At 45.1% G+C, this 27,794-nt stretch overlaps 1 protein-coding gene and 11 non-coding genes across 12 annotated transcripts in view; all 12 read left to right on the forward strand.

Moving 5' to 3' along the window:
• Nucleotides 1-1,933: 1,933 nt before the first annotated feature.
• Nucleotides 1,934-2,052, forward strand: LOC133634334 (5S ribosomal RNA). Its single transcript, XR_009821957.1, has one exon. It is a non-coding gene; the product is annotated as a 5S ribosomal RNA (ribosomal RNA).
• A 2,978-nt stretch (nt 2,053-5,030) lies between these two features.
• LOC133634335 (5S ribosomal RNA) lies at nt 5,031-5,149 on the forward strand. The gene has a single exon (XR_009821958.1). It is a non-coding gene; the product is annotated as a 5S ribosomal RNA (ribosomal RNA).
• A 685-nt stretch (nt 5,150-5,834) lies between these two features.
• LOC133634336 (5S ribosomal RNA) lies at nt 5,835-5,953 on the forward strand. Its single transcript, XR_009821959.1, has one exon. It is a non-coding gene; the product is annotated as a 5S ribosomal RNA (ribosomal RNA).
• Nucleotides 5,954-8,931: 2,978 nt separating this feature from the next.
• Nucleotides 8,932-9,050, forward strand: LOC133634337 (5S ribosomal RNA). Its single transcript, XR_009821960.1, has one exon. It is a non-coding gene; the product is annotated as a 5S ribosomal RNA (ribosomal RNA).
• Nucleotides 9,051-9,735: 685 nt separating this feature from the next.
• LOC133634299 (5S ribosomal RNA) lies at nt 9,736-9,855 on the forward strand. The gene has a single exon (XR_009821929.1). It is a non-coding gene; the product is annotated as a 5S ribosomal RNA (ribosomal RNA).
• A 2,977-nt stretch (nt 9,856-12,832) lies between these two features.
• On the forward strand, nt 12,833-12,951 carry LOC133634338 (5S ribosomal RNA). Its single transcript, XR_009821961.1, has one exon. It is a non-coding gene; the product is annotated as a 5S ribosomal RNA (ribosomal RNA).
• Nucleotides 12,952-13,636: 685 nt separating this feature from the next.
• Nucleotides 13,637-13,755, forward strand: LOC133634301 (5S ribosomal RNA). Its single transcript, XR_009821931.1, has one exon. It is a non-coding gene; the product is annotated as a 5S ribosomal RNA (ribosomal RNA).
• Nucleotides 13,756-16,726: 2,971 nt separating this feature from the next.
• LOC133634339 (5S ribosomal RNA) lies at nt 16,727-16,845 on the forward strand. Its single transcript, XR_009821962.1, has one exon. It is a non-coding gene; the product is annotated as a 5S ribosomal RNA (ribosomal RNA).
• Nucleotides 16,846-17,529: 684 nt separating this feature from the next.
• LOC133634341 (5S ribosomal RNA) lies at nt 17,530-17,648 on the forward strand. The gene has a single exon (XR_009821964.1). It is a non-coding gene; the product is annotated as a 5S ribosomal RNA (ribosomal RNA).
• A 682-nt stretch (nt 17,649-18,330) lies between these two features.
• LOC133634342 (5S ribosomal RNA) lies at nt 18,331-18,449 on the forward strand. Its single transcript, XR_009821965.1, has one exon. It is a non-coding gene; the product is annotated as a 5S ribosomal RNA (ribosomal RNA).
• Nucleotides 18,450-21,428: 2,979 nt separating this feature from the next.
• LOC133634343 (5S ribosomal RNA) lies at nt 21,429-21,547 on the forward strand. Its single transcript, XR_009821966.1, has one exon. It is a non-coding gene; the product is annotated as a 5S ribosomal RNA (ribosomal RNA).
• A 2,951-nt stretch (nt 21,548-24,498) lies between these two features.
• Nucleotides 24,499-27,794, forward strand: part of grhprb (glyoxylate reductase/hydroxypyruvate reductase b) — an 11,680-nt gene continuing 8,384 nt past the window's right edge. Inside the window, exon 1 of the mRNA XM_062027252.1 lies at nt 24,499-24,784. Coding sequence (XP_061883236.1) covers nt 24,615-24,784 — 170 coding nt within the window. The 5' untranslated portion in view covers nt 24,499-24,614. The remainder of the gene's footprint in view (nt 24,785-27,794) is intronic.

Below are 27,794 nucleotides of genomic sequence, written 5' to 3' on the forward strand. Positions count from 1 at the left end.
ACTCATTTCCTGGTGAGAGGAGTCTCGCTGTAGCTCTCTGGCGGGGGGGTTTGGCACCCTCACCAGCCCTCGCGAACTGGATTGGATGTCTGGCTGGAGCGGAAGGTCTGCTATTCGCCTCCTTTCTGCAGGTCTCTGACACCTCTGCCAGCTTCCTCAAGACTTGGTCGTGTCGCCATCTGTAGCGGCCCTGCGACAACGCTGTCATGCAGCCTGACAGGATGTGCTGGAGGCTTGCATTGATGGTGTTGCAGAGGGGACAGGTTTCTTCGGCACCAAACCACTGGTGGAGGTTTCGGGGACAAGGCAAGGTGTCGTACGTTGCTCTGATCAGGAAGCTGAGCCTGGCTTGGGGGATCTTCCACAGGTCAGACCAGGACATAGACCTGTCTGTGAGACCTTCCCATGATGTCCAATGACCTTGCTGGCCCTGGGACACCGCTTTGATGTTTAGGCGTTCCTGCTCAGTTCTTGCCACTTCTGCCACCACCATGGCTCTCCGGTCTTTTTTGGAAGCCTTTGACCAGAACAAGGGAGCCTCGCCACTCCCAAGGCCTGCTCGACCTTCCTGAACTCTGCCGACCACTTCACGGTGCTTCAGCCTGCAGATTGCCGTGTCGACCTCTTCTTGAGCTTTCCACTTTCTTCCTGTTCTTATCTGGGTGCCCGCTGCTCTCACCAGCTGGTCAGTGGATTCCCTCAGCTCCAGCACCAGCCGAGCCTTCTCTTGCTTGTATCCCAGGCTGATGGATCGCAGTGGTAGTTGAAGCGAGTTCCTACCAAAGAGGCCTACGTCTGAGAGGCACCTTGGTAGTCCCAGCCACTTTCTGAGGAACGAGTTTGCCAGCCCGTCCATCTTGCTTACCACTGAGGAGGGGATTTCGCCATCCATCCATCCGTTTTCTACCGCTTGTCCCTCCAATTATGTCATGTCTGTTGATCATGTTTTTGTTTGGCTAGGTTCTGTTTGGTTTTTGGACTCTTTTAGTTTCTGTTTACGCTCCATTGTCTTTGTTACCATGTCAACCCATTAGTTGCACCTGTTTTCACGTTCGGACTCACACACCTGTCATCAATCATGTCACTAGTATTTAAGCCGGTCCTTTTCAGTTAGTCCGTCTGGCGACATTACCCTTGCTACTTCTGTACTACTCATGCTACCCTTGACTTCTGCTACCCATGCTACCACAGTTCCATGCCAAGTGAGTTTTGTCTATTTTCATGTCACAGTAAGTGTTTTCGTTTACATGTCCATAGCTTTTACCCAAGTGCTAGTTTATTGTTTTCAAAGCCAAGTTTGTACCTCCGCCTTGTGCGCGCCTTTAAGTTTGTTCTTTTTGTTAGTGTTGAAATAAATAATGTCCTTACCTTCACGCCATGTCCGATCCAACTTTTCTTGCATCTCGGGAAAACAAACCCCCCATAGTCCACGTTTTGACGAATTAAACTTAAATTTTAAAACAAAGCGGCGTGAATGACACTAGAGAAAAGCACTTCAAATATCAAGTGAATTGGGGATTTTAGGTCACATGACCAGGAATCTTTTGAAAAGAAACCATGATTTTTATTATCCAAATGTTTTTGTTTTTTTATAAAATCCTATTTTTTTTCAAAAAAAAGAGTGTATATTATAATAAAAAATGATATAAATGATATAACTAGGAAAGAATGGGTGTGCACGTTATTACGGAGGTAGAACTATTTATTTGACCTTCTTTTAAGATTACTCAGTGTTTGATGTAGAAGATATACGGAGGGAAACATCCACCGTGAAAGCAACTTGACCGCCGTAGCAAAGGAAGACAACAATCACACAGCCAGAAAATCCACATTAGTGTACGCATGCGCGCCAGGCTCTGAGATAAATAGTCATTTCCTCCCACCAAGTCTGTAAGAGTTACATTTAAAAAGGTTGGTTTTACCTGGTCTTTCGGCTTACGGCCATACTACCCTGAACACGCCCGATCTCGTCCGATCTCGGAAGCTAAGCAGGGTCGGGCCTGGTTAGTACTTGGATGGGAGACCGCCTGGGAATACCAGGTGCTGTAAGCTTTTACACTCACGCCAGAGGGCGCTGTTTCTCACTTGCTGCAAAAAAAAAAGGAAATGGTTTTTATTTCACTTTCAGTTCAATTTACCCTAACATGACTAATATTTATCCATCTTTGGGCTGTTTTTGCCATCTTACCCAGCTACAAAAACACATGTCATATTATAAATTCACCAGTCACGGACTTTTGAGCGCTGATAGTCCGTCAATATGTTCAACACCGGGGTGATGTGAACCAATGCGTGCCTTATTCCAACATCTCCAACTTTCTAAGCCAATCAGATCCGCCTCTGTCCAACTTTCTTCAACACATTTAATATTTGGCCAATGACAGAACGGCTGGTTGACTTCCGGCCTCATTTGCCTATTTCAAGACAATGTAATTTATTGACGGTCCCTATATCAAGATACAGGTGATGGAATTCCTGCTGGGCATTGCTGCCTGACGCACCTCCTCCAGTGCCTTTTGACAGGTGTGCTGTGACACCCCACTGAACACCTCTGTGGGCATAAACGGGTCATCAGCTGGGGACCACCGTTCATTAACGTTTCGCTCCTTTAACCCCAGAACGTCTCATGGTGGCGGAGCGATGGCAGGGATATCTCCCTGCCACCCCCTGCTGATGCCCTAGGTGTTTGCACCCCAACTCTTATTCTTCCTCCTTAGCCACAGCCAGAAGCTGCCTTTGTCCGCCTCCTCTGCCAGCTCTTTCATGGCTTTCCGATGTCCCGCTCCTGTGCATCCAATGTCTCAGAGTAGGCGAGCAGTTGAGGAACCCACAAAGCCCCTACACCCCACTTCCACAGGTCAGATGACAGCTTTCCAGCCAGCCTCCCTGCACTCTGCTGCCAGGTCAGAGTACTTGGCTCGCTTCCGCTCATAAGCAGCCAACAACCCTCCCTCCCATGGGACAGTGAGCTCGACCAGAAGAACCGTCCTGCGAGCCTCTGACCAGAAGACCAGGTCTGGTCGTAGTGATGTTTCGACGACCTCCCTGGGGAACTGGAGCTGCTTCCCCAGGTCGACCCTCATGCTCCACTCATTTCCTGGTGAGAGGAGTCTCGCTGTAGCTCTCTGGCGGGGGGGTTTGGCACCCTCACCAGCCCTCGCGAACTGGATTGGATGTCTGGCTGGAGCGGAAGGTCTGCTATTCGCCTCCTTTCTGCAGGTCTCTGACACCTCTGCCAGCTTCCTCAAGACTTGGTCGTGTCGCCATCTGTAGCGGCCCTGCGACAACGCTGTCATGCAGCCTGACAGGATGTGCTGGAGGCTTGCATTGATGGTGTTGCAGAGGGGACAGGTCTCTTCGGCACCAAACCACTGGTGGAGGTTTCGGGGACAAGGCAAGGTGTCGTACGTTGCTCTGATCAGGAAGCTGAGCCTGGCTTGGGGGATCTTCCACAGGTCAGACCAGGACATAGACCTGTCTGTGAGACCTTCCCATGATGTCCAATGACCTTGCTGGCCCTGGGACACCGCTTTGATGTTTAGGCGTTCCTGCTCAGTTCTTGCCACTTCTGCCACCACCATGGCTCTGCGATCTTTTTTGGAAGCCTTTGACCAGAACAAGGGAGCCTCGCCACTCCCAAGGCCTGCTCGACCTTCCTGAACTCTGCCGACCACTTCACGGTGCTTCAGCCTGCAGATTGCCGTGTCGACCTCTACTTGGGCTTTCCACTTTCTTCCTGTTCTTATCTGGGTGCCCGCTGCTCTCACCAGCTGGTCAGTGGATTCCCTCAGCTCCAGCACCAGCCGAGCCTTCTCTTGCTTGTATCCCAGACTGATGGATCGCAGTGGTAGTTGAAGCGAGTTCCTACCAAAGAGGCCTACGTCTGAGAGGCACCTTGGTAGTCCCAGCCACTTTCTGATGAACGAATTTGCCAGCCCGTCCATCTTGCTTACCACTGAGGAGGGGATTTCGCCATCCATCCATCCGTTTTCTACCGCTTGTCCCTCCAATTATGTCATGTCTGTTGATCATGTTTTTGTTTGGCTAGGTTCTGTTTGGTTTTTGGACTCTTTTAGTTTCTGTTTACGCTCCATTGTCTTTGTTACCATGTCAACCCATTAGTTGCACCTGTTTTCACGTTCGGACTCACACACCTGTCATCAATCATGTCACTAGTATTCAAGCCGGTCCTTTTCAGTTAGTCTGTCTGGCGACATTACCCTTGCTACTTCTGTACTACTCATGCTACCCTTGACTTCTGCTACCCATGTTACCCATGCTACCACAGTTCCATGCCAAGTGAGTTTTGTCTATTTTCATGTCACAGTAAGTGTTTTCGTTTACATGTCCATAGCTTTTACCCAAGTGCTAGTTTATTGTTTTCAAAGCCAAGTTTGTACCTCCGCCTTGTGCGCGCCTTTAAGTTTGTTCTTTTTGTTAGTGTTGAAATAAATAATGTCCTTACCTTCACGCCATGTCCGATCCAACTTTTCTTGCATCTCGGGAAAACAAACCCCCCATAGTCCACGTTTTGACAAATTAAACTTAAATTTTAAAACAAAAAGGCGTGAATGACACTAGAGAAAAGCACTTCAAATATCAAGTGAATTGGGGATTTTAGGTCACATCACCAGGAATCTTTTGAAAAGAAAGCATGATTTTTATTATCCAAATGTTTTTGTTTTTTTATAAAATCCTATTTAAAAAAAAAAAAAAGTGTATATTATAATAAAAAATGATATAAATGATATAACTAGGAAAGAATGGGTGTGCACGTTATTACGGAGGTAGAACTATTTATTTGACCTTCTTTTAAGATTACTCAGTGTTTGATGTAAAAGATATATACGGAGGGAAATATCCACCGTGAAAGCAACTTGACCGCCGTAGCAAAGGAAGACAACAATCACACAGCCAGAAAATCCACATTAGTGTACGCATGCGCGCCAGGCTCTGAGATAAATAGTCATTTCCTCCCACCAAGTCTGTAAGAGTTCCATTTAAAAAGGTTGGTTTTACCTGGGCTTTCGGCTTACGGCCATACTACCCTGAACACGCCCGATCTCGTCCGATCTCGGAAGCTAAGCAGGGTCGGGCCTGGTTAGTACTTGGATGGGAGACCGCCTGGGAATACCAGGTGCTGTAAGCTTTTACACTCACGCCAGAGGGCGCTGTTTCTCATTTCTTGCAACAAAAAAAAAAAGGAAATGGTTTTTATTTCACTTTCAGTTCACTTTACCCTAACATGACTAATATTTATCCATCTTTGGGCTGTTTTTGCCATCTTACCCGGCTGCAAAAACACATGTCATATTATAAATTCACCAGTCACAGACTTTTGGGCGCTGATAGTCCGTCAATATGTTCAACACCGGGGTGATATGAACCAATCAGCGTGCCTTATTCCAACATCTCCAACTTTCTAAGCCAATCAGATCCGCCTCTGTCCAACTTTCTTCAACACATTTAATATTTGGCCAATGACAGAACGGCTGGTTGACTTCCGGCCTCATTTGCATATTTCAAGACAATGTAATTTATTGACGGTCCCTAAGCATAAAGCAGTGTTGAGCGCGGCACCTCTCCTGCAATCTCCCCGCAGCATGAGCGAGCAGTGTGGGCACAGTGAGGGGGAGCTTCCGCTGGAGCTCCGGAGGCAAATATCCACCGTGAAAGCAACTTGACCGCCGTAGCAAAGGAAGACAACAATCACACAGCCAGAAAAAACATTTTAGTGTACGCATGTGCGCCACGCTCGAATATAAATAGTAAATTTCAATTTAAAAAGAGAGTAAGAGTTCCATTTAAAAAGGTTGGTTTTACCTCGTCTTTCGGCTTACGGCCATACTACCCTGAACACGCCCGATCTCGTCCGATCTCGGAAGCTAAGCAGGGTCGGGCCTGGTTAGTACTTGGATGGGAGACCGCCTGGGAATACCAGGTGCTGTAAGCTTTTACACTCACGCCAGAGGGCGCTGTTTCTCACTTGCTGCAAAAAAAAAAGGAAATGGTTTTTATTTCACTTTCAGTTCAATTTACCCTAACATGACTAATATTTATCCATCTTTGGGCTGTTTTTGCCATCTTACCCGGCTACAAAAACACATGTCATATTATAAATTCACCAGTCACGGACTTTTGAGCGCTGATAGTCCGTCAATATGTTCAACACCGGGGTGATGTGAACCAATGCGTGCCTTATTCCAACATCTCCAACTTTCTAAGCCAATCAGATCCGCCTCTGTCCAACTTTCTTCAACACATTTAATATTTGGCCAATGACAGAACGGCTGGTTGACTTCCGGCCTCATTTGCCTATTTCAAGACAATGTAATTTATTGACGGTCCCTATATCAAGATACAGGTGATGGAATTCCTGCTGGGCATTGCTGCCTGACGCACCTCCTCCAGTGCCTTTTGACAGGTGTGCTGTGACACCCCACTGAACACCTCTGTGGGCATAAACGGGTCATCAGCTGGGGACCACCGTTCATTAACGTTTCGCTCCTTTAACCCCAGAACGTCTCATGGTGGCGGAGCGATGGCAGGGATATCTCCCTGCCACCCCCTGCTGATGCCCTAGGTGTTTGCACCCCAACTCTTATTCTTCCTCCTTAGCCACAGCCAGAAGCTGCCTTTGTCCGCCTCCTCTGCCAGCTCTTTCATGGCTTTCCGATGTCCCGCTCCTGTGCATCCAATGTCTCAGAGTAGGCGAGCAGTTGAGGAACCCACAAAGCCCCTACACCCCACTTCCACAGGTCAGATGACAGCTTTCCAGCCAGCCTCCCTGCACTCTGCTGCCAGGTCAGAGTACTTGGCTCGCTTCCGCTCATAAGCAGCCAACAACCCTCCCTCCCATGGGACAGTGAGCTCGACCAGAAGAACCGTCCTGCGAGCCTCTGACCAGAAGACCAGGTCTGGTCGTAGTGATGTTTCGACGACCTCCCTGGGGAACTGGAGCTGCTTCCCCAGGTCGACCCTCATGCTCCACTCATTTCCTGGTGAGAGGAGTCTCGCTGTAGCTCTCTGGCGGGGGGGTTTGGCACCCTCACCAGCCCTCGCGAACTGGATTGGATGTCTGGCTGGAGCGGAAGGTCTGCTATTCGCCTCCTTTCTGCAGGTCTCTGACACCTCTGCCAGCTTCCTCAAGACTTGGTCGTGTCGCCATCTGTAGCGGCCCTGCGACAACGCTGTCATGCAGCCTGACAGGATGTGCTGGAGGCTTGCATTGATGGTGTTGCAGAGGGGACAGGTCTCTTCGGCACCAAACCACTGGTGGAGGTTTCGGGGACAAGGCAAGGTGTCGTACGTTGCTCTGATCAGGAAGCTGAGCCTGGCTTGGGGGATCTTCCACAGGTCAGACCAGGACATAGACCTGTCTGTGAGACCTTCCCATGATGTCCAATGACCTTGCTGGCCCTGGGACACCGCTTTGATGTTTAGGCGTTCCTGCTCAGTTCTTGCCACTTCTGCCACCACCATGGCTCTGCGATCTTTTTTGGAAGCCTTTGACCAGAACAAGGGAGCCTCGCCACTCCCAAGGCCTGCTCGACCTTCCTGAACTCTGCCGACCACTTCACGGTGCTTCAGCCTGCAGATTGCCGTGTCGACCTCTACTTGGGCTTTCCACTTTCTTCCTGTTCTTATCTGGGTGCCCGCTGCTCTCACCAGCTGGTCAGTGGATTCCCTCAGCTCCAGCACCAGCCGAGCCTTCTCTTGCTTGTATCCCAGACTGATGGATCGCAGTGGTAGTTGAAGCGAGTTCCTACCAAAGAGGCCTACGTCTGAGAGGCACCTTGGTAGTCCCAGCCACTTTCTGATGAACGAATTTGCCAGCCCGTCCATCTTGCTTACCACTGAGGAGGGGATTTCGCCATCCATCCATCCGTTTTCTACCGCTTGTCCCTCCAATTATGTCATGTCTGTTGATCATGTTTTTGTTTGGCTAGGTTCTGTTTGGTTTTTGGACTCTTTTAGTTTCTGTTTACGCTCCATTGTCTTTGTTACCATGTCAACCCATTAGTTGCACCTGTTTTCACGTTCGGACTCACACACCTGTCATCAATCATGTCACTAGTATTCAAGCCGGTCCTTTTCAGTTAGTCTGTCTGGCGACATTACCCTTGCTACTTCTGTACTACTCATGCTACCCTTGACTTCTGCTACCCATGTTACCCATGCTACCACAGTTCCATGCCAAGTGAGTTTTGTCTATTTTCATGTCACAGTAAGTGTTTTCGTTTACATGTCCATAGCTTTTACCCAAGTGCTAGTTTATTGTTTTCAAAGCCAAGTTTGTACCTCCGCCTTGTGCGCGCCTTTAAGTTTGTTCTTTTTGTTAGTGTTGAAATAAATAATGTCCTTACCTTCACGCCATGTCCGATCCAACTTTTCTTGCATCTCGGGAAAACAAACCCCCCATAGTCCACGTTTTGACAAATTAAACTTAAATTTTAAAACAAAAAGGCGTGAATGACACTAGAGAAAAGCACTTCAAATATCAAGTGAATTGGGGATTTTAGGTCACATCACCAGGAATCTTTTGAAAAGAAAGCATGATTTTTATTATCCAAATGTTTTTGTTTTTTTATAAAATCCTATTTAAAAAAAAAAAAAAGTGTATATTATAATAAAAAATGATATAAATGATATAACTAGGAAAGAATGGGTGTGCACGTTATTACGGAGGTAGAACTATTTATTTGACCTTCTTTTAAGATTACTCAGTGTTTGATGTAAAAGATATATACGGAGGGAAATATCCACCGTGAAAGCAACTTGACCGCCGTAGCAAAGGAAGACAACAATCACACAGCCAGAAAATCCACATTAGTGTACGCATGCGCGCCAGGCTCTGAGATAAATAGTCATTTCCTCCCACCAAGTCTGTAAGAGTTCCATTTAAAAAGGTTGGTTTTACCTGGGCTTTCGGCTTACGGCCATACTACCCTGAACACGCCCGATCTCGTCCGATCTCGGAAGCTAAGCAGGGTCGGGCCTGGTTAGTACTTGGATGGGAGACCGCCTGGGAATACCAGGTGCTGTAAGCTTTTACACTCACGCCAGAGGGCGCTGTTTCTCATTTCTTGCAACAAAAAAAAAAAGGAAATGGTTTTTATTTCACTTTCAGTTCACTTTACCCTAACATGACTAATATTTATCCATCTTTGGGCTGTTTTTGCCATCTTACCCGGCTGCAAAAACACATGTCATATTATAAATTCACCAGTCACAGACTTTTGGGCGCTGATAGTCCGTCAATATGTTCAACACCGGGGTGATATGAACCAATCAGCGTGCCTTATTCCAACATCTCCAACTTTCTAAGCCAATCAGATCCGCCTCTGTCCAACTTTCTTCAACACATTTAATATTTGGCCAATGACAGAACGGCTGGTTGACTTCCGGCCTCATTTGCATATTTCAAGACAATGTAATTTATTGACGGTCCCTAAGCATAAAGCAGTGTTGAGCGCGGCACCTCTCCTGCAATCTCCCCGCAGCATGAGCGAGCAGTGTGGGCACAGTGAGGGGGAGCTTCCGCTGGAGCTCCGGAGGCAAATATCCACCGTGAAAGCAACTTGACCGCCGTAGCAAAGGAAGACAACAATCACACAGCCAGAAAAAACATTTTAGTGTACGCATGTGCGCCACGCTCGAATATAAATAGTAAATTTCAATTTAAAAAGAGAGTAAGAGTTCCATTTAAAAAGGTTGGTTTTACCTCGTCTTTCGGCTTACGGCCATACTACCCCTGAACATGCCCGATCTCGTCCGATCTCGGAAGCTAAGCAGGGTCGGGCCTGGTTAGTACTTGGATGGGAGACCGCCTGGGAATACCAGGTGCTGTAAGCTTTTACACTCACGCCAGAGGGCGCTGTTTCTCACTTGCTGCAAAAAAAAAAGGAAATGGTTTTTATTTCACTTTCAGTTCAATTTACCCTAACATGACTAATATTTATCCATCTTTGGGCTGTTTTTGCCATCTTACCCGGCTACAAAAACACATGTCATATTATAAATTCACCAGTCACGGACTTTTGAGCGCTGATAGTCCGTCAATATGTTCAACACCGGGGTGATGTGAACCAATGCGTGCCTTATTCCAACATCTCCAACTTTCTAAGCCAATCAGATCCGCCTCTGTCCAACTTTCTTCAACACATTTAATATTTGGCCAATGACAGAACGGCTGGTTGACTTCCGGCCTCATTTGCCTATTTCAAGACAATGTAATTTATTGACGGTCCCTATATCAAGATACAGGTGATGGAATTCCTGCTGGGCATTGCTGCCTGACGCACCTCCTCCAGTGCCTTTTGACAGGTGTGCTGTGACACCCCACTGAACACCTCTGTGGGCATAAACGGGTCATCAGCTGGGGACCACCGTTCATTAACGTTTCGCTCCTTTAACCCCAGAACGTCTCATGGTGGCGGAGCGATGGCAGGGATATCTCCCTGCCACCCCCTGCTGATGCCCTAGGTGTTTGCACCCCAACTCTTATTCTTCCTCCTTAGCCACAGCCAGAAGCTGCCTTTGTCCGCCTCCTCTGCCAGCTCTTTCATGGCTTTCCGATGTCCCGCTCCTGTGCATCCAATGTCTCAGAGTAGGCGAGCAGTTGAGGAACCCACAAAGCCCCTACACCCCACTTCCACAGGTCAGATGACAGCTTTCCAGCCAGCCTCCCTGCACTCTGCTGCCAGGTCAGAGTACTTGGCTCGCTTCCGCTCATAAGCAGCCAACAACCCTCCCTCCCATGGGACAGTGAGCTCGACCAGAAGAACCGTCCTGCGAGCCTCTGACCAGAAGACCAGGTCTGGTCGTAGTGATGTTTCGACGACCTCCCTGGGGAACTGGAGCTGCTTCCCCAGGTCGACCCTCATGCTCCACTCATTTCCTGGTGAGAGGAGTCTCGCTGTAGCTCTCTGGCGGGGGGGTTTGGCACCCTCACCAGCCCTCGCGAACTGGATTGGATGTCTGGCTGGAGCGGAAGGTCTGCTATTCGCCTCCTTTCTGCAGGTCTCTGACACCTCTGCCAGCTTCCTCAAGACTTGGTCGTGTCGCCATCTGTAGCGGCCCTGCGACAACGCTGTCATGCAGCCTGACAGGATGTGCTGGAGGCTTGCATTGATGGTGTTGCAGAGGGGACAGGTCTCTTCGGCACCAAACCACTGGTGGAGGTTTCGGGGACAAGGCAAGGTGTCGTACGTTGCTCTGATCAGGAAGCTGAGCCTGGCTTGGGGGATCTTCCACAGGTCAGACCAGGACATAGACCTGTCTGTGAGACCTTCCCATGATGTCCAATGACCTTGCTGGCCCTGGGACACCGCTTTGATGTTTAGGCGTTCCTGCTCAGTTCTTGCCACTTCTGCCACCACCATGGCTCTGCGATCTTTTTTGGAAGCCTTTGACCAGAACAAGGGAGCCTCGCCACTCCCAAGGCCTGCTCGACCTTCCTGAACTCTGCCGACCACTTCACGGTGCTTCAGCCTGCAGATTGCCGTGTCGACCTCTACTTGGGCTTTCCACTTTCTTCCTGTTCTTATCTGGGTGCCCGCTGCTCTCACCAGCTGGTCAGTGGATTCCCTCAGCTCCAGCACCAGCCGAGCCTTCTCTTGCTTGTATCCCAGACTGATGGATCGCAGTGGTAGTTGAAGCGAGTTCCTACCAAAGAGGCCTACGTCTGAGAGGCACCTTGGTAGTCCCAGCCACTTTCTGATGAACGAATTTGCCAGCCCGTCCATCTTGCTTACCACTGAGGAGGGGATTTCGCCATCCATCCATCCGTTTTCTACCGCTTGTCCCTCCAATTATGTCATGTCTGTTGATCATGTTTTTGTTTGGCTAGGTTCTGTTTGGTTTTTGGACTCTTTTAGTTTCTGTTTACGCTCCATTGTCTTTGTTACCATGTCAACCCATTAGTTGCACCTGTTTTCACGTTCGGACTCACACACCTGTCATCAATCATGTCACTAGTATTCAAGCCGGTCCTTTTCAGTTAGTCTGTCTGGCGACATTACCCTTGCTACTTCTGTACTACTCATGCTACCCTTGACTTCTGCTACCCATGTTACCCATGCTACCACAGTTCCATGCCAAGTGAGTTTTGTCTATTTTCATGTCACAGTAAGTGTTTTCGTTTACATGTCCATAGCTTTTACCCAAGTGCTAGTTTATTGTTTTCAAAGCCAAGTTTGTACCTCCGCCTTGTGCGCGCCTTTAAGTTTGTTCTTTTTGTTAGTGTTGAAATAAATAATGTCCTTACCTTCACGCCATGTCCGATCCAACTTTTCTTGCATCTCGGGAAAACAAACCCCCCATAGTCCACGTTTTGACAAATTAAACTTAAATTTTAAAACAAAAAGGCGTGAATGACACTAGAGAAAAGCACTTCAAATATCAAGTGAATTGGGGATTTTAGGTCACATCACCAGGAATCTTTTGAAAAGAAAGCATGATTTTTATTATCCAAATGTTTTTGTTTTTTTATAAAATCCTATTTAAAAAAAAAAAAAAGTGTATATTATAATAAAAAATGATATAAATGATATAACTAGGAAAGAATGGGTGTGCACGTTATTACGGAGGTAGAACTATTTATTTGACCTTCTTTTAAGATTACTCAGTGTTTGATGTAAAAGATATATACGGAGGGAAATATCCACCGTGAAAGCAACTTGACCGCCGTAGCAAAGGAAGACAACAATCACACAGCCAGAAAATCCACATTAGTGTACGCATGCGCGCCAGGCTCTGAGATAAATAGTCATTTCCTCCCACCAAGTCTGTAGAGTTCCATTTAAAAAGGTTGGTTTTACCTGGTCTTCCGGCTTACGGCCATACTACCCTGAACACGCCCGATCTCGTCCGATCTCGGAAGCTAAGCAGGGTCGGGCCTGGTTAGTACTTGGATGGGAGACCGCCTGGGAATACCAGGTGCTGTAAGCTTTTACACTCACGCCAGAGGGCGCTGTTTCTCATTTCTTGCAACAAAAAAAAAAAGGAAATGGTTTTTATTTCACTTTCAGTTCACTTTACCCTAACATGACTAATATTTATCCATCTTTGGGCTGTTTTTGCCATCTTACCCGGCTGCAAAAACACATGTCATATTATAAATTCACCAGTCACGGACTTTTGGGCGCTGATAGTCCGTCAATATGTTCAACACCGGGGTGATATGAACCAATCAGCGTGCCTTATTCCAACATCTCCAACTTTCTAAGCCAATCAGATCCGCCTCTGTCCAACTTTCTTCAACACATTTAATATTTGGCCAATGACAGAACGGCTGGTTGACTTCCGGCCTCATTTGCATATTTCAAGACAATTTAATTTATTGACGGTCCCTAAGCATAAAGCAGTGTTGAGCGCGGCACCTCTCCTGCAATCTCCCCGCAGCATGAGCGAGCAGTGTGGGCACAGTGAGGGGGAGCTTCCGCTGGAGCTCCGGAGGCAAATATCCACCGTGAAAGCAACTTGACCGCCGTAGCAAAGGAAGACAACAATCACACAGCCAGAAAAAACATTTTAGTGTACGCATGTGCGCCAGGCTCGAATATAAATAGTAAATTTCAATTTAAAAAGAGAGTAAGAGTTCCATTTAAAAAGGTTCGTTTTACCTCGTCTTTCGGCTTACGGCCATACTACCCTGAACATGCCCGATCTCGTCCGATCTCGGAAGCTAAGCAGGGTCGGGCCTGGTTAGTACTTGGATGGGAGACCGCCTGGCAATACCAGGTGCTGTAAGCTTTTACACTCACGCCAGAGGGCGCTGTTTCTCACTTGCTGCAAAAAAAAAAGGAAATGGTTTTTATTTCACTTTCAGTTCAATTTACCCTAACATGACTAATATTTATCCATCTTTGGGCTGTTTTTGCCATCTTACCCGGCTACAAAAACACATGTCATATTATAAATTCACCAGTCACGGACTTTTGAGCGCTGATAGTCCGTCAATATGTTCAACACCGGGGTGATGTGAACCAATGCGTGCCTTATTCCAACATCTCCAACTTTCTAAGCCAATCAGATCCGCCTCTGTCCAACTTTCTTCAACACATTTAATATTTGGCCAATGACAGAACGGCTGGTTGACTTCCGGCCTCATTTGCCTATTTCAAGACAATGTAATTTATTGACGGTCCCTATATCAAGATACAGGTGATGGAATTCCTGCTGGGCATTGCTGCCTGACGCACCTCCTCCAGTGCCTTTTGACAGGTGTGCTGTGACACCCCACTGAACACCTCTGTGGGCATAAACGGGTCATCAGCTGGGGACCACCGTTCATTAACGTTTCGCTCCTTTAACCCCAGAACGTCTCATGGTGGCGGAGCGATGGCAGGGATATCTCCCTGCCACCCCCTGCTGATGCCCTAGGTGTTTGCACCCCAACTCTTATTCTTCCTCCTTAGCCACAGCCAGAAGCTGCCTTTGTCCGCCTCCTCTGCCAGCTCTTTCATGGCTTTCCGATGTCCCGCTCCTGTGCATCCAATGTCTCAGAGTAGGCGAGCAGTTGAGGAACCCACAAAGCCCCTACACCCCACTTCCACAGGTCAGATGACAGCTTTCCAGCCAGCCTCCCTGCACTCTGCTGCCAGGTCAGAGTACTTGGCTCGCTTCCGCTCATAAGCAGCCAACAACCCTCCCTCCCATGGGACAGTGAGCTCGACCAGAAGAACCGTCCTGCGAGCCTCTGACCAGAAGACCGGGTCTGGTCGTAGTGATGTTTCGACGACCTCCCTGGGGAACTGGAGCTGCTTCCCCAGGTCGACCCTCATGCTCCACTCATTTCCTGGTGAGAGGAGTCTCGCTGTAGCTCTCTGGCGGGGGGGTTTGGCACCCTCACCAGCCCTCGCGAACTGGATTGGATGTCTGGCTGGAGCGGAAGGTCTGCTATTCGCCTCCTTTCTGCAGGTCTCTGACACCTCTGCCAGCTTCCTCAAGACTTGGTCGTGTCGCCATCTGTAGCGGCCCTGCGACAACGCTGTCATGCAGCCTGACAGGATGTGCTGGAGGCTTGCATTGATGGTGTTGCAGAGGGGACAGGTCTCTTCGGCACCAAACCACTGGTGGAGGTTTCGGGGACAAGGCAAGGTGTCGTACGTTGCTCTGATCAGGAAGCTGAGCCTGGCTTGGGGGATCTTCCACAGGTCAGACCAGGACATAGACCTGTCTGTGAGACCTTCCCATGATGTCCAATGACCTTGCTGGCCCTGGGACACCGCTTTGATGTTTAGGCGTTCCTGCTCAGTTCTTGCCACTTCTGCCACCACCATGGCTCTCCGATCTTTTTTGGAAGCCTTTGACCAGAACAAGGGAGCCTCGCCACTCCCAAGGCCTGCTCGACCTTCCTGAACTCTGCCGACCACTTCACGGTGCTTCAGCCTGCAGATTGCCGTGTCGACCTCTTCTTGGGCTTTCCACTTTCTTCCTGTTCTTATCTGGGTGCCCGCTGCTCTCACCAGCTGGTCAGTGGATTCCCTCAGCTCCAGCACCAGCCGAGCCTTCTCTTGCTTGTATCCCAGACTGATGGATCGCAGTGGTAGTTGAAGCGAGTTCCTACCAAAGAGGCCTACGTCTGAGAGGCACCTTGGTAGTCCCAGCCACTTTCTGATGAACGAGTTTGCCAGCCCGTCCATCTTGCTTACCACTGAGGAGGGGATTTCGCCATCCATCCATCCGTTTTCTACCGCTTGTCCCTCCAATTATGTCATGTCTGTTGATCATGTTTTTGTTTGGCTAGGTTCTGTTTGGTTTTTGGACTCTTTTAGTTTCTGTTTACGCTCCATTGTCTTTGTTACCATGTCAACCCATTAGTTGCACCTGTTTTCACGTTCGGACTCACACACCTGTCATCAATCATGTCACTAGTATTTAAGCCGGTCCTTTTCAGTTAGTCCGTCTGGCGACATTACCCTTGCTACTTCTGTACTACTCATGCTACCCTTGACTTCTGCTACCCATGCTACCACAGTTCCATGCCAAGTGAGTTTTGTCTATTTTCATGTCACAGTAAGTGTTTTCGTTTACATGTCCATAGCTTTTACCCAAGTGCTAGTTTATTGTTTTCAAAGCCAAGTTTGTACCTCCGCCTTGTGCGCGCCTTTAAGTTTGTTCTTTTTGTTAGTGTTGAAATAAATAATGTCCTTACCTTCACACCATGTCCGATCCAACTTTTCTTGCATCTCGGGAAAACAAACCCCCCATAGTCCACGTTTTGACAAATTAAACTTAAATTTTAAAACAAAGCGGCGTGAATGACACTAAAGAAAAGCACTTCAAATATCAAGTGAATTGGGGATTTTAGGTCACATGACCAGGAATCTTTTGAAAAGAAACCATGATTTTTATTATCCAAATGCTTTTGTTTTTTTTATAAAATCCTATTTTTTTTTCAAAAAAAAGAGTGTATATTATAATGAAAAATGATATAAATGATATAACTAGGAAAGAATGGGTGTGCACGTTATTACGGAGGTAGAACTATTTATTTGACCTTCTTTTAAGATTACTCAGTGTTTGATGTAGAAGATATACGGAGGGAAATATCCACCGTGAAAGCAACTTGACCGCCGTAGCAAAGGAAGACAACAATCACACAGCCAGAAAATCCACATTAGTGTACGCATGCGCGCCAGGCTCTGAGATAAATAGTCATTTCCTCCCACCAAGTCTGTAAGAGTTCCATTTAAAAAGGTTGGTTTTACCTGGTCTTTCGGCTTACGGCCATACTACCCTGAACACGCCCGATCTCGTCCGATCTCGGAAGCTAAGCAGGGTCGGGCCTGGTTAGTACTTGGATGGGAGACCGCCTGGGAATACCAGGTGCTGTAAGCTTTTACACTCACGCCAGAGGGCGCTGTTTCTCATGTCTTGCAACAAAAAAAAAAAAGGAAATGGTTTTTATTTCACTTTCAGTTCACTTTACCCTAACATGACTAATATTTATCCATCTTTGGGCTGTTTTTGCCATCTTACCCGTCTACAAAAACACATGTCATATTATAAATTCACCAGTCACGGACTTTTGGGCGCTGATAGTCCGTCAATATGTTCAACACCGGGGTGATATGAACCAATCAGCGTGCTTTATTCCAACATCTCCAACTTTCTAAGCCAATCAGATCCGCCTCTGTCCAACTTTCTTCAACACATTTAATATTTGGCCAATGACAGAACGGCTGGTTGACTTCCGGCCTCATTTGCATATTTCAAGACAATGTAATTTATTGACGGTCCCTAAGCATAAAGCAGTGTTGAGCGCGGCACCTCTCCTGCAATCTCCCCGCAGCATGAGAGAGCAGTGTGGGCACAGTGAGGGGGAGCTTCCGCTGGAGCTCCGGAGGCAAATATCCACCGTGAAAGCAACTTGACCGCCGTAGCAAAGGAAGACAACAATCACACAGCCAGAAAAAACATTAGTGTACGCATGTGCGCCAGGCTCGAATATAAATAGTAAATTTCAATTTAAAAAGAGAGTAGGAGTTCCATTTAAAAAGGTGGGTTTTACCTCGTCTTTCGGCTTACGGCCATACTACCCTGAACACGCCCGATCTCGTCCGATCTCGGAAGCTAAGCAGGGTCGGGCCTGGTTAGTACTTGGATGGGAGACCGCCTGGGAATACCAGGTGCTGTAAGCTTTTACACTCACGCCAGAGGGCGCTGTTTCTCACTTGCTGCAAAAAAAAAAAAAGGAAATGGTTTTTATTTCACTTTCAGTTCAATTTACCCTAACATGACTAATATTTATCCATCTTTGGGCTGTTTTTGCCATCTTACCCGGCTACAAAAACACATGTCATATTATAAATTCACCAGTCACGGACTTTTGGGCGCTGATAGTCCGTCAATATGTTCAACACCGGGGTGATATGAACCAATCAGCGTGCCTTATTCCAACATCTCCAACTTTCTAAGCCAATCAGATCCGCCTCTGTCCAACTTTCTTCAACACATTTAATATTTGGCCAATGACAGAACGGCTGGTTGACTTCCGGCCTCATTTGCCTATTTCAAGACAATGTAATTTATTGACGGTCCCTAAGCATAAAGCAGTGTTGAGCGCGGCACCTCTCCTGCAATCTCCCCGCAGCATGAGAGAGCAGTGTGGGCACAGTGAGGGGGAGCTTCCGCTGGAGCTCCGGAGGCAAATATCCACCGTGAAAGCAACTTGACCGCCGTAGCAAAGGAAGACAACAATCACACAGCCAGAAAAAACATATTAGTGTACGCATGTGCGCCAGGCTCAAATATAAATAGTAAATTTCAATAAAAAGAGAGTAAGAGTTCCATTTAAAAAGGTTGGTTTTACCGCGTCTTTCGGCTTACGGCCATACTACCCTGAACACGCCCGATCTCGTCCGATCTCGGAAGCTAAGCAGGGTCGGGCCTGGTTAGTACTTGGATGGGAGACCGCCTGGGAATACCAGGTGCTGTAAGCTTTTACACTCACGCCAGAGGGCGCTGTTTCTCACTTGCTGCAAAAAAAAAAAGGAAATGGTTTTTATTTCACTTTCAGTTCAATTTACCCTAACATGACTAATATTTATCCATCTTTGGGCTGTTTTTGCCATCTTACCCGGCTACAAAAATACATGTCATATTATAAATTCACCAGTCACAGACTTTTGAGCGCTGATAGTCCGTCAATATGTTCAACACCGGGGTGATATGAACCAATCAGCGTGCCTTATTCCAACATCTCCAACTTTCTAAGCCAATCAGATCCGCCTCTGTCCAACTTTCTTCAACACATTTAATATTTGGCCAATGACAGAACGGCTGGTTGACTTCCGGCCTCATTTGCCTATTTCAAGACAATGTAATTTATTGACGGTCCCTATATCAAGATACAGGTGATGGAATTCCTGCTGGGCATTGCTGCCTGACGCACCTCCTCCAGTGCCTTTTGACAGGTGTGCTGTGACACCCCACTGAACACCTCTGTGGGCATAAACGGGTCATCAGCTGGGGACCACCGTTCATTAACGTTTCGCTCCTTTAACCCCAGAACGTCTCATGGTGGCGGAGCGATGGCAGGGATATCTCCCTGCCACCCCCTGCTGATGCCCTAGGTGTTTGCACCCCAACTCTTATTCTTCCTCCTTAGCCACAGCCAGAAGCTGCCTTTGTCCGCCTCCTCTGCCAGCTCTTTCATGGCTTTCCGATGTCCCGCTCCTGTGCATCCAATGTCTCAGAGTAGGCGAGCAGTTGAGTAACCCACAAAGCCCCTACACCCCACTTCCACAGGGCAGATGACAGCTTTCCAGCCAGCCTCCCTGCACTCTGCTGCCAGGTCAGAGTACTTGGCTCGCTTCCGCTCATAAGCAGCCAACAACCCTCCCTCCCATGGGACAGTGAGCTCGACCAGAAGAACCGTCCTGCGAGCCTCTGACCAGAAGACCAGGTCTGGTCGTAGTGATGTTTCGACGACCTCCCTGGGGAACTGGAGCTGCTTCCCCAGGTCGACCCTCATGCTCCACTCATTTCCTGGTGAGAGGAGTCTCGCTGTAGCTCTCTGGCGGGGGGGTTTGGCACCCTCACCAGCCCTCGCGAACTGGATTGGATGTCTGGCTGGAGCGGAAGGTCTGCTATTCGCCTCCTTTCTGCAGGTCTCTGACACCTCTGCCAGCTTCCTCAAGACTTGGTCGTGTCGCCATCTGTAGCGGCCCTGCGACAACGCTGTCATGCAGCCTGACAGGATGTGCTGGCGGCTTGCATTGATGGTGTTGCAGAGGGGACAGGTCTCTTCGGCACCAAACCACTGGTGGAGGTTTCGGGGACAAGGCAAGGTTTTCGTACGTTGCTCTGATCAGGAAGCTGAGCCTGGCTTGGGGGATCTTCCACAGGTCAGACCAGGACATAGACCTGTCTGTGAGACCTTCCCATGATGTCCAATGACCTTGCTGGCCCTGGGACACCGCTTTGATGTTTAGGCGTTCCTGCTCAGTTCTTGCCACTTCTGCCACCACCATGGCTCTCCGATCTTTTTTGGAAGCCTTTGACCAGAACAAGGGAGCCTCGCCACTCCCAAGGCCTGCTCGACCTTCCTGAACTCTGCCGACCACTTCACGGTGCTTCAGCCTGCAGATTGCCGTGTCGACCTCTTCTTGGGCTTTCCACTTTCTTCCTGTTCTTATCTGGGTGCCCGCTGCTCTCACCAGCTGGTCAGTGGATTCCCTCAGCTCCAGCACCAGCCGAGCCTTCTCTTGCTTGTATCCCAGACTGATGGATCGCAGTGGTAGTTGAAGCGAGTTCCTACCAAAGAGGCCTACGTCTGAGAGGCACCTTGGTAGTCCCAGCCACTTTCTGATGAACGAGTTTGCCAGCCCGTCCATCTTGCTTACCACTGAGGAGGGGATTTCGCCATCCATCCATCCGTTTTCTACCGCTTGTCCCTCCAATTATGTCATGTCTGTTGATCATGTTTTTGTTTGGCTAGGTTCTGTTTGGTTTTTGGACTCTTTTAGTTTCTGTTTACGCTCCATTGTCTTTGTTACCATGTCAACCCATTAGTTGCACCTGTTTTCACGTTCGGACTCACACACCTGTCATCAATCATGTCACTAGTATTTAAGCCGGTCCTTTTCAGTTAGTCTGTCTGGCGACATTACCCTTGCTACTTCTGTACTACTCATGCTACCCTTGACTTCTGCTACCCATGTTACCCATGCTACCACAGTTCCATGCCAAGTGAGTTTTGTCTATTTTCATGTCACAGTAAGTGTTTTCGTTTTCATGTCCATAGCTTTTACCCAAGTGCTAGTTTATTGTTTTCAAAGCCAAGTTTGTACCTCCGCCTTGTGCGCGCCTTTCAGTTTGTTCTTTTTGTTAGTGTTGAAATAAATAATGTCCTTACCTTCACGCCATGTCCGATCCAACTTTTCTTGCATCTCGGGAAAACAAACCCCCTATAGTCCACGTTTTGACAAATTAAACTTAAATTTTAAAACAAAAAGGCGTGAATGACACTAGAGAAAAGCACTTCAAATATCAAGTGAATTGGGGATTTTAGGTCACATGACCAGGAATCTTTTGAAAAGAAACCATGATTTTTATTATCCAAATGTTTTTGTTTTTTTATAAAATCCTATTTTTTAAAAAAAAGAGTGTATATTATAATAAAAAATGATATGAATGATATAACTAGGAAAGAATGGGTGTGCACGTTATTACGGAGGTAGAACTATTTATTTGACCTTCTTTCAAGATTACTCAGTGTTTGATGTAGAAGATATACGGAGGGAAATATCCACCGTGAAAGCAACTTGACCGCCGTAGCAAAGGAAGACAACAATCACACAGCCAGAAAATCCACATTAGTGTTCGCATGCGCGCCAGGCTCTGAGATAAATATTCATTTCCTCCCACCAAGTCTGTAAGAGTTCCATTTAAAAAGGTTGGTTTTACCTGGTCTTTCGGCTTACGGCCATACTACCCTGAACACGCCCGATCTCGTCCGATCTCGGAAGCTAAGCAGGGTCGGGCCTGGTTAGTACTTGGATGGGAGACCGCCTGGGAATACCAGGTGCTGTAAGCTTTTACACTCACGCCAGAGGGCGCTGTTTCTCACTTCTTACAAAAAACAACAATGGTTTTCATTTCACTTTCAGTGCACTTTACCCTAACATGACTAATATTTATCCATCTTTCGGCTGTTTCCATGACACATGTCATATTATAAATTCACCAGTCACGGACTTTTGGGCGCTGATAGTCCGTCAATATGTTCAACACTGAGTTGATATGTGTTATGTTTCCTGTGACAACATATGTAGGACAATTATTTGATTATTCAATAAAACGTCTTTAATGCCGTCATGTCGGACATCAGCTAATAACAGATCCCTAGTGGTTTGTTCTTCACTGTATATACTAAAGCAGTCACCCACACACATGATCCTAGCCTGCCACCCAGTGGCTCCACTATCACCACTGTGATATTTAAGTTGTTCTTTTTTAATACATTTGCAGATAATTATATATTTCAGTTTTCTTCTCTCAGGAGGGGTTGCTAAGTGTATATTAATGAGAAAATAAATGAACTTTTTATTTTAGCAAATGGCTGCAATGAAACAAAGAGTGAACAATTTAAACGGGTCTGAATACTTTGTTTAATGTATAGTGTATAATTTGTTTAATGTAATTATGGCAGAAAGTGACCATTTTTTTTCTCCTAATAATGCTAAAGGTTCTTCATCTTGTAGTTTAAGGGCGAAATTACAACATATCTTCTTGTTTTTATACACAGTAGACAGATTATTTTTTTCTGTCTACTGGGCTAGAATGAGAGAAAATGCAGACAGGACTTGGTTGAGTTTATTGAGTTGAGTCATATATATATATATATATATATATATATATATATATATATATATATATATATATATATATATATATATATATATATATATATATGTATATATATATATATATGTATATATATATATATTATTTTTATTTTTTTCCTGTAATGTACCAACTGTCAATTATGAACATACTAGGCCTGTGTGTATTACTTTTTGCTCTGCACGTGATTGGAGCATGCAGGTCAAAATTGGGTGCAAAAAACACTCAAATTGCACATTATATGCTCAATATGTTTATTACATGTATGAAGAGATGTCTGTGTTATGTTCTCCAGTTGGTAAATATCCATTTATCCATAGTCTTCTGCCTGTATGGGTCCAGGACAGCCTTTTGTCATTGTATCATAAAAAAAAGAAAGCTTGAATATGCACAAGACAGCAACAAACAGTGTCACTCTACATACCTGCAGAAGTCAACTAGTGTGTGTGCAAGAAGTACGTCATAAATACATGACATGATAAACATGCTCACTGGTTCTGTTCTGTTGCACAACTAGGGTTGGGACCGAAGTTCACCCACCCAGTGAAACATTTACATCGCCCTGACCCCCACTCAGGGTGTTGATGCGAGGAGAAGCTATCCTAATGTTGTGTTTCATTATAATGAGTGTGTGTGTGTGTGTGTGTGTGTGTGTGTGTGTGTGTGTGTGTGTGTGTGTGTGTGTGTGTGTGCGCGCGCGTGCGTGTGTGTGTGTTATTGTATTTCTACCCTTCTTGAGACACCAAGAAGGAAAAGTATCTTCCATATGAGGAGGTGTGAACAAGTGATGACATAAATCATGGTCCCAATAACATTGCATCTAATAGAGAATGTCTCATTTGCACCCCTGCTGGTGACATCTATCAAAATGAGGGTGGTCCCAAAAAGGAGGGATTTTTCTAATTGACTGTGTGTCGCTTTTAAAAGTGCTCCCCCTCTGGTCAACATATGAAATAACAAGTGTGTGTAAAAAATTTGAAGTGCTCCCTCTGTGGTCAACATATGTAATAACAAGTGTGTGTAAGAAATTGTAGTGCTCCCCCTATGGTCAACATATGAAATAACAAGTGTGTGTAAGAAATTGTAGTGTTCCCCCTTTGGTCAACATATGAAATAACAACTGTGTGTAAAAATTTGAAGTGCTCCCCCTGTGGTCAACATATGTAATAACAAGTGTGTGTAAGAAATTGAAATGAGCCCCCCTTGGCCAAAATTAATACAAAAATAATAAAAAATAAATTTGTATATAGAGACATACTGTAATAACTTGAAGTAAATAATGAAGATTAAAACGCAATTACAAACAAAAATTCAACAACAACAAAAATTCACTAAAATCAGTCTTTTTCTCACAATGTGTCGACTTTTTTCTTATAAAATTGGGATTTATTTCTCATATTTTTTCTGTTTTTGTAATATCGCAATATTACTTTTTTATGCAAAAAGGTGACATTTGTCACATAAAATTCTGACTTTTATCACAATATTGCCAATTTTTTTGTTGTTCTTGTAAAACAGTGACATTTTTTGAGTAAAATGATGACAGAAGTCATCATTTTACCAAGTAAAATTTCCGATTATTATTCTAATATTGCTGAAATTGTAAAGTTTTGTAATAAAATTGTGACTTTTGTCGAGTAAAATTACGACTCTTTTCATAAAATTGACAACATTCTAAGCTTTTCTTGTAAAATTGCGACTTTTATTGAGTAAAATTCCAACTTTTATCATAATATTGCACAAATGTTCAGTTTTTTCTTGTAAAATTTTGACTAGCGTTGAGTAAAATGACGACTTTTATTATAATACTGCCAACATTCTAAGTTTTTCTTGTGAAATTGTGACCTTTTTCTTGTGAAATTCCAAGTCATTTTTCACAACAAGCTTTTTTATATTTGCATAGTATGTATATATTATTAATGTTGTCAATACTAATCTTTATATATCTAGAAAGGCTGGTCCTAAAGAGGGAGGCATTTTTTCAGGTCTCAAGAAGGTAAGAAATACAAGAGTATGTGTGTGTGTGTGTGTGTTTGGAATACACACTAATATTATTGCCCAATCCTGAAACCATGAGCCTTCACCTTCAGACTTTACAGAGATCCTCTCCTCCCTCTGATAAAATGGGCCAATCACATGACGGCACCTCCCCTTGACCGAAGCGGACGCCAACTCCTGCACACAGCAAGTACGCCACTTCAAAGTGCCCGCACCACCAGCTCTCCGATCGGTGTTTTTTTGTGTGGTTTTTTTTGGCAATGTGGTGCAGTCGAGTGGCACTGCGTCAGCTCCAGAGGGCGACAGCCAAGACTGTCTGCAAGGCGCCGGCAGAAGGATTGGTGCACAGGGAGATGTCCAACCTGTCTCGGGTCTACGTCACCCGGCAGATCCCGCCGGACGGCCTGAGAATCCTCCGTGAATCTGGCCAGTGAGTACGGTGATATTTCATTCGGGATTGACAACGATATGTTGTTTTACACTCTAAAAACCGCTGGGTTGAAAACGACCCAATCTAGGTAGTTTTCAACCCAGCTGCTGGGTAACTTTTGCACCAAATCAACGTTGGGTGAATTTAACCCAGCGAGATGGGTTTCTTATTCAACCCAGAAAGATGGGTTTCTTATTCAACCCTGTAAGATGGATTTCTTATATAACCAAGAAAGATGGGTTTCTTATTTAACCCAGAAAGATGGGTTTCTTATTTAACCCAGAAAGATGGGTTTCTTATTTAACCCAGAAATATGGGTTTCTTATTTAACCCAGCAAGATGTGTTTCTCATTCAACCCAGAAAGATGTTTTTTTTTTATTTAACCCAGAAAGATGGGTTTCTTATTTAACCAAGAAAGATGGGTTTCTTATTTAACCCAGCAAGATGTGTTTCTCATTCAACCCAGAAAGATGTTTTTTTTATTTAACCCAGAAAGATGGGTTTCTTATTTAACCAAGAAAGATGGGTTTCTTATTTAACCCAGAAAGATGGGTTTCTTATTTAACCCAGCAAGATGTGTTTCTCATTCAACCCAGAAAGATGTTTTTTTTTATTTAACCCAGAAAGATGGGTTTTTTATTTAACCAAGAAAGATGGTTTATTATTTAACCCAGCAAGATTGGTTTCTTATTCAACCCAGAAAGATAGGTTTCTTATTTAACCAAGAAAGATGGGTTTCTTATTCAACCCAGTAAGATGGTTTATTATTTAACCCAGCAAGATTGGTTTCTTATTCAACCCTGAAAGATAGGTTTCTTATTTAACCAAGAAAGATGGGTTTCTTATTCAACCCAGTAAGATGGTTTATTATTTAACCCAGCAAGATTGGTTTCTTATTCAACCCAGAAAGATAGGTTTCTTATTTAACCAAGAAAGATGGGTTTCTTATTCAACCCAGTAAGATGGTTTATTATTTAACCCAGTAAGATTGGTTTCCTATTCAACCCAGAAAGATAGGTTTCTTATTTAACCAAGAAAGATGGGTTTCTTATTCAACCCAGTAAGATGGTTTATTATTTAACCCAGCAAGATTGGTTTCTTATTCAACCCAGAAAGATTGATTTCTTATTTAACCCAGAAAGATGGGTTTCTTATTCAACCCAGCAAGATGGGTTTCTTATTTAACTCAGCAACATGTTTTTTTTATTTAACCCAGAAAGATGGGTTTCTTATTTAACTCAGCAACATGTTTTTTTATTTAACCCAGCAAGATGGGTTTCTTATCTAACCCACAAAGATAGGTTTCTTCTCTAACCCAGAAAGATAGGTTTCTTATTCAACCCAGAAAGATGAGTTTCTTATTTAACCCAGAAAGATGGGTTTCTTATCTAACCCACAAAGATAGGTTTCTTCTCTAACCCAGAAAGATAGGTTTCTTATTCAACCCAGAAAGATGAGTTTCTTATTTCATCCTGAAAGATGGGTTTCTTATTTAACCCAGAAAGATGGGTTTCTTATTCAACCCAGAAAGATCAGTGTGTAAATGTGTGTGTGAATGGGTGAATGTGGAAATACTGTCAAAGCGCTTTGAGTACCTTGAAGGTAGAAAAGCGCTATACAAGTATAACCCATTTATCATTTATTATTTAAAGATGGGTTTCTTATTTAACCCAGAAAGATAGGTTTCTTAATTAACCCAGAAAGATGAGTTTCTTATGTAATCCTGAAAGATGGGTTTCTTTTTCAACCCAGCAAGATGGGTTTCTTATTCAACCCTGTAAGATGGGTTTCTTATCTAACCGAGAAAGATGGGTTTCTTATTTAACCCAGAAAGATGGGTTTCTTATTCAACCCAGTAAGATGGGTTTCTTATTCAACCCAGAAAGATGGGTTTCTTATTCAACCCAGAAAGATGGGTTTTTTATTTAACCCAAAAAGATGGGTTTCTTATTCAACCCAGAAAGATGGGTTTCTTATTCAACCCAGAAAGATGGGTTTCTTATCTAACCGAGAAAGATGGGTTTCTTATTTAACCCAGAAATATGAGTTTCTTACTTAACCCAGAAAGATGGCTATCTTATTCAACCCAGCAAGATGGGTTTCTTATTCAACCCTGTAAGATGGGTTTCTTATCTAACCGAGAAAGATGGGTTTCTTATTTAACCCAGAAAGATGGGTTTCTTATTCAACCCAGTAAGATGGGTTTCTTATTCAACCCAGAAAGGTGGGTTTCTTATTCAACCCAGAAAGATGGGTTTTTTATTTAACCCAAAAAGATGGGTTTCTTATTCAACCCAGAAAGATGGGTTTCTTATTCAACCCAGAAAGATGGGTTTCTTATCTAACCGAGAAAGATGGGTTTCTTATTTAACCCAGAAATATGAGTTTCTTACTTAACCCAGAAAGATGGCTATCTTATTCAACCCAGCAAGATGGGTTTCTTATTCAACCCTGTAAGATGGGTTTCTTATCTAACCGAGAAAGATGGGTTTCTTATTTAACCCAGAAAGATGGGTTTCTTATTCAACCCAGTAAGATGGGTTTCTTATTCAACCCAGAAAGATGGGTTTCTTATTCAACCCAGAAAGATGGGTTTTTTATTTAACCCAAAAAGATGGGTTTCTTATTCAACCCAGAAAGATGGGTTTCTTATTCAACCCAGAAAGATGGGTTTCTTATCTAACCGAGAAAGATGGGTTTCTTATTTAACCCAGAAATATGAGTTTCTTACTTAACCCAGAAAGATGGCTATCTTATTCAACCCAGCAAGATGGGTTTCTTATTCAACCCTGTAAGATGGGTTTCTTATCTAACCGAGAAAGATGGGTTTCTTATTTAACCCAGAAAGATGGGTTTCTTATTCAACCCAGTAAGATGGGTTTCTTATTCAACCCAGAATGGTGGGTTTCTTATTCAACCCAGAAAGATGGGTTTTTTATTTAACCCAAAAAGATGGGTTTCTTATTCAACCCAGAAAGATGGGTTTCTTATTCAACCCAGAAAGATGGG

This window comes from Entelurus aequoreus, linkage group LG18, assembly GCF_033978785.1.
Source record: "Entelurus aequoreus isolate RoL-2023_Sb linkage group LG18, RoL_Eaeq_v1.1, whole genome shotgun sequence".
Classification (NCBI taxonomy): domain Eukaryota; kingdom Metazoa; phylum Chordata; class Actinopteri; order Syngnathiformes; family Syngnathidae; genus Entelurus; species Entelurus aequoreus.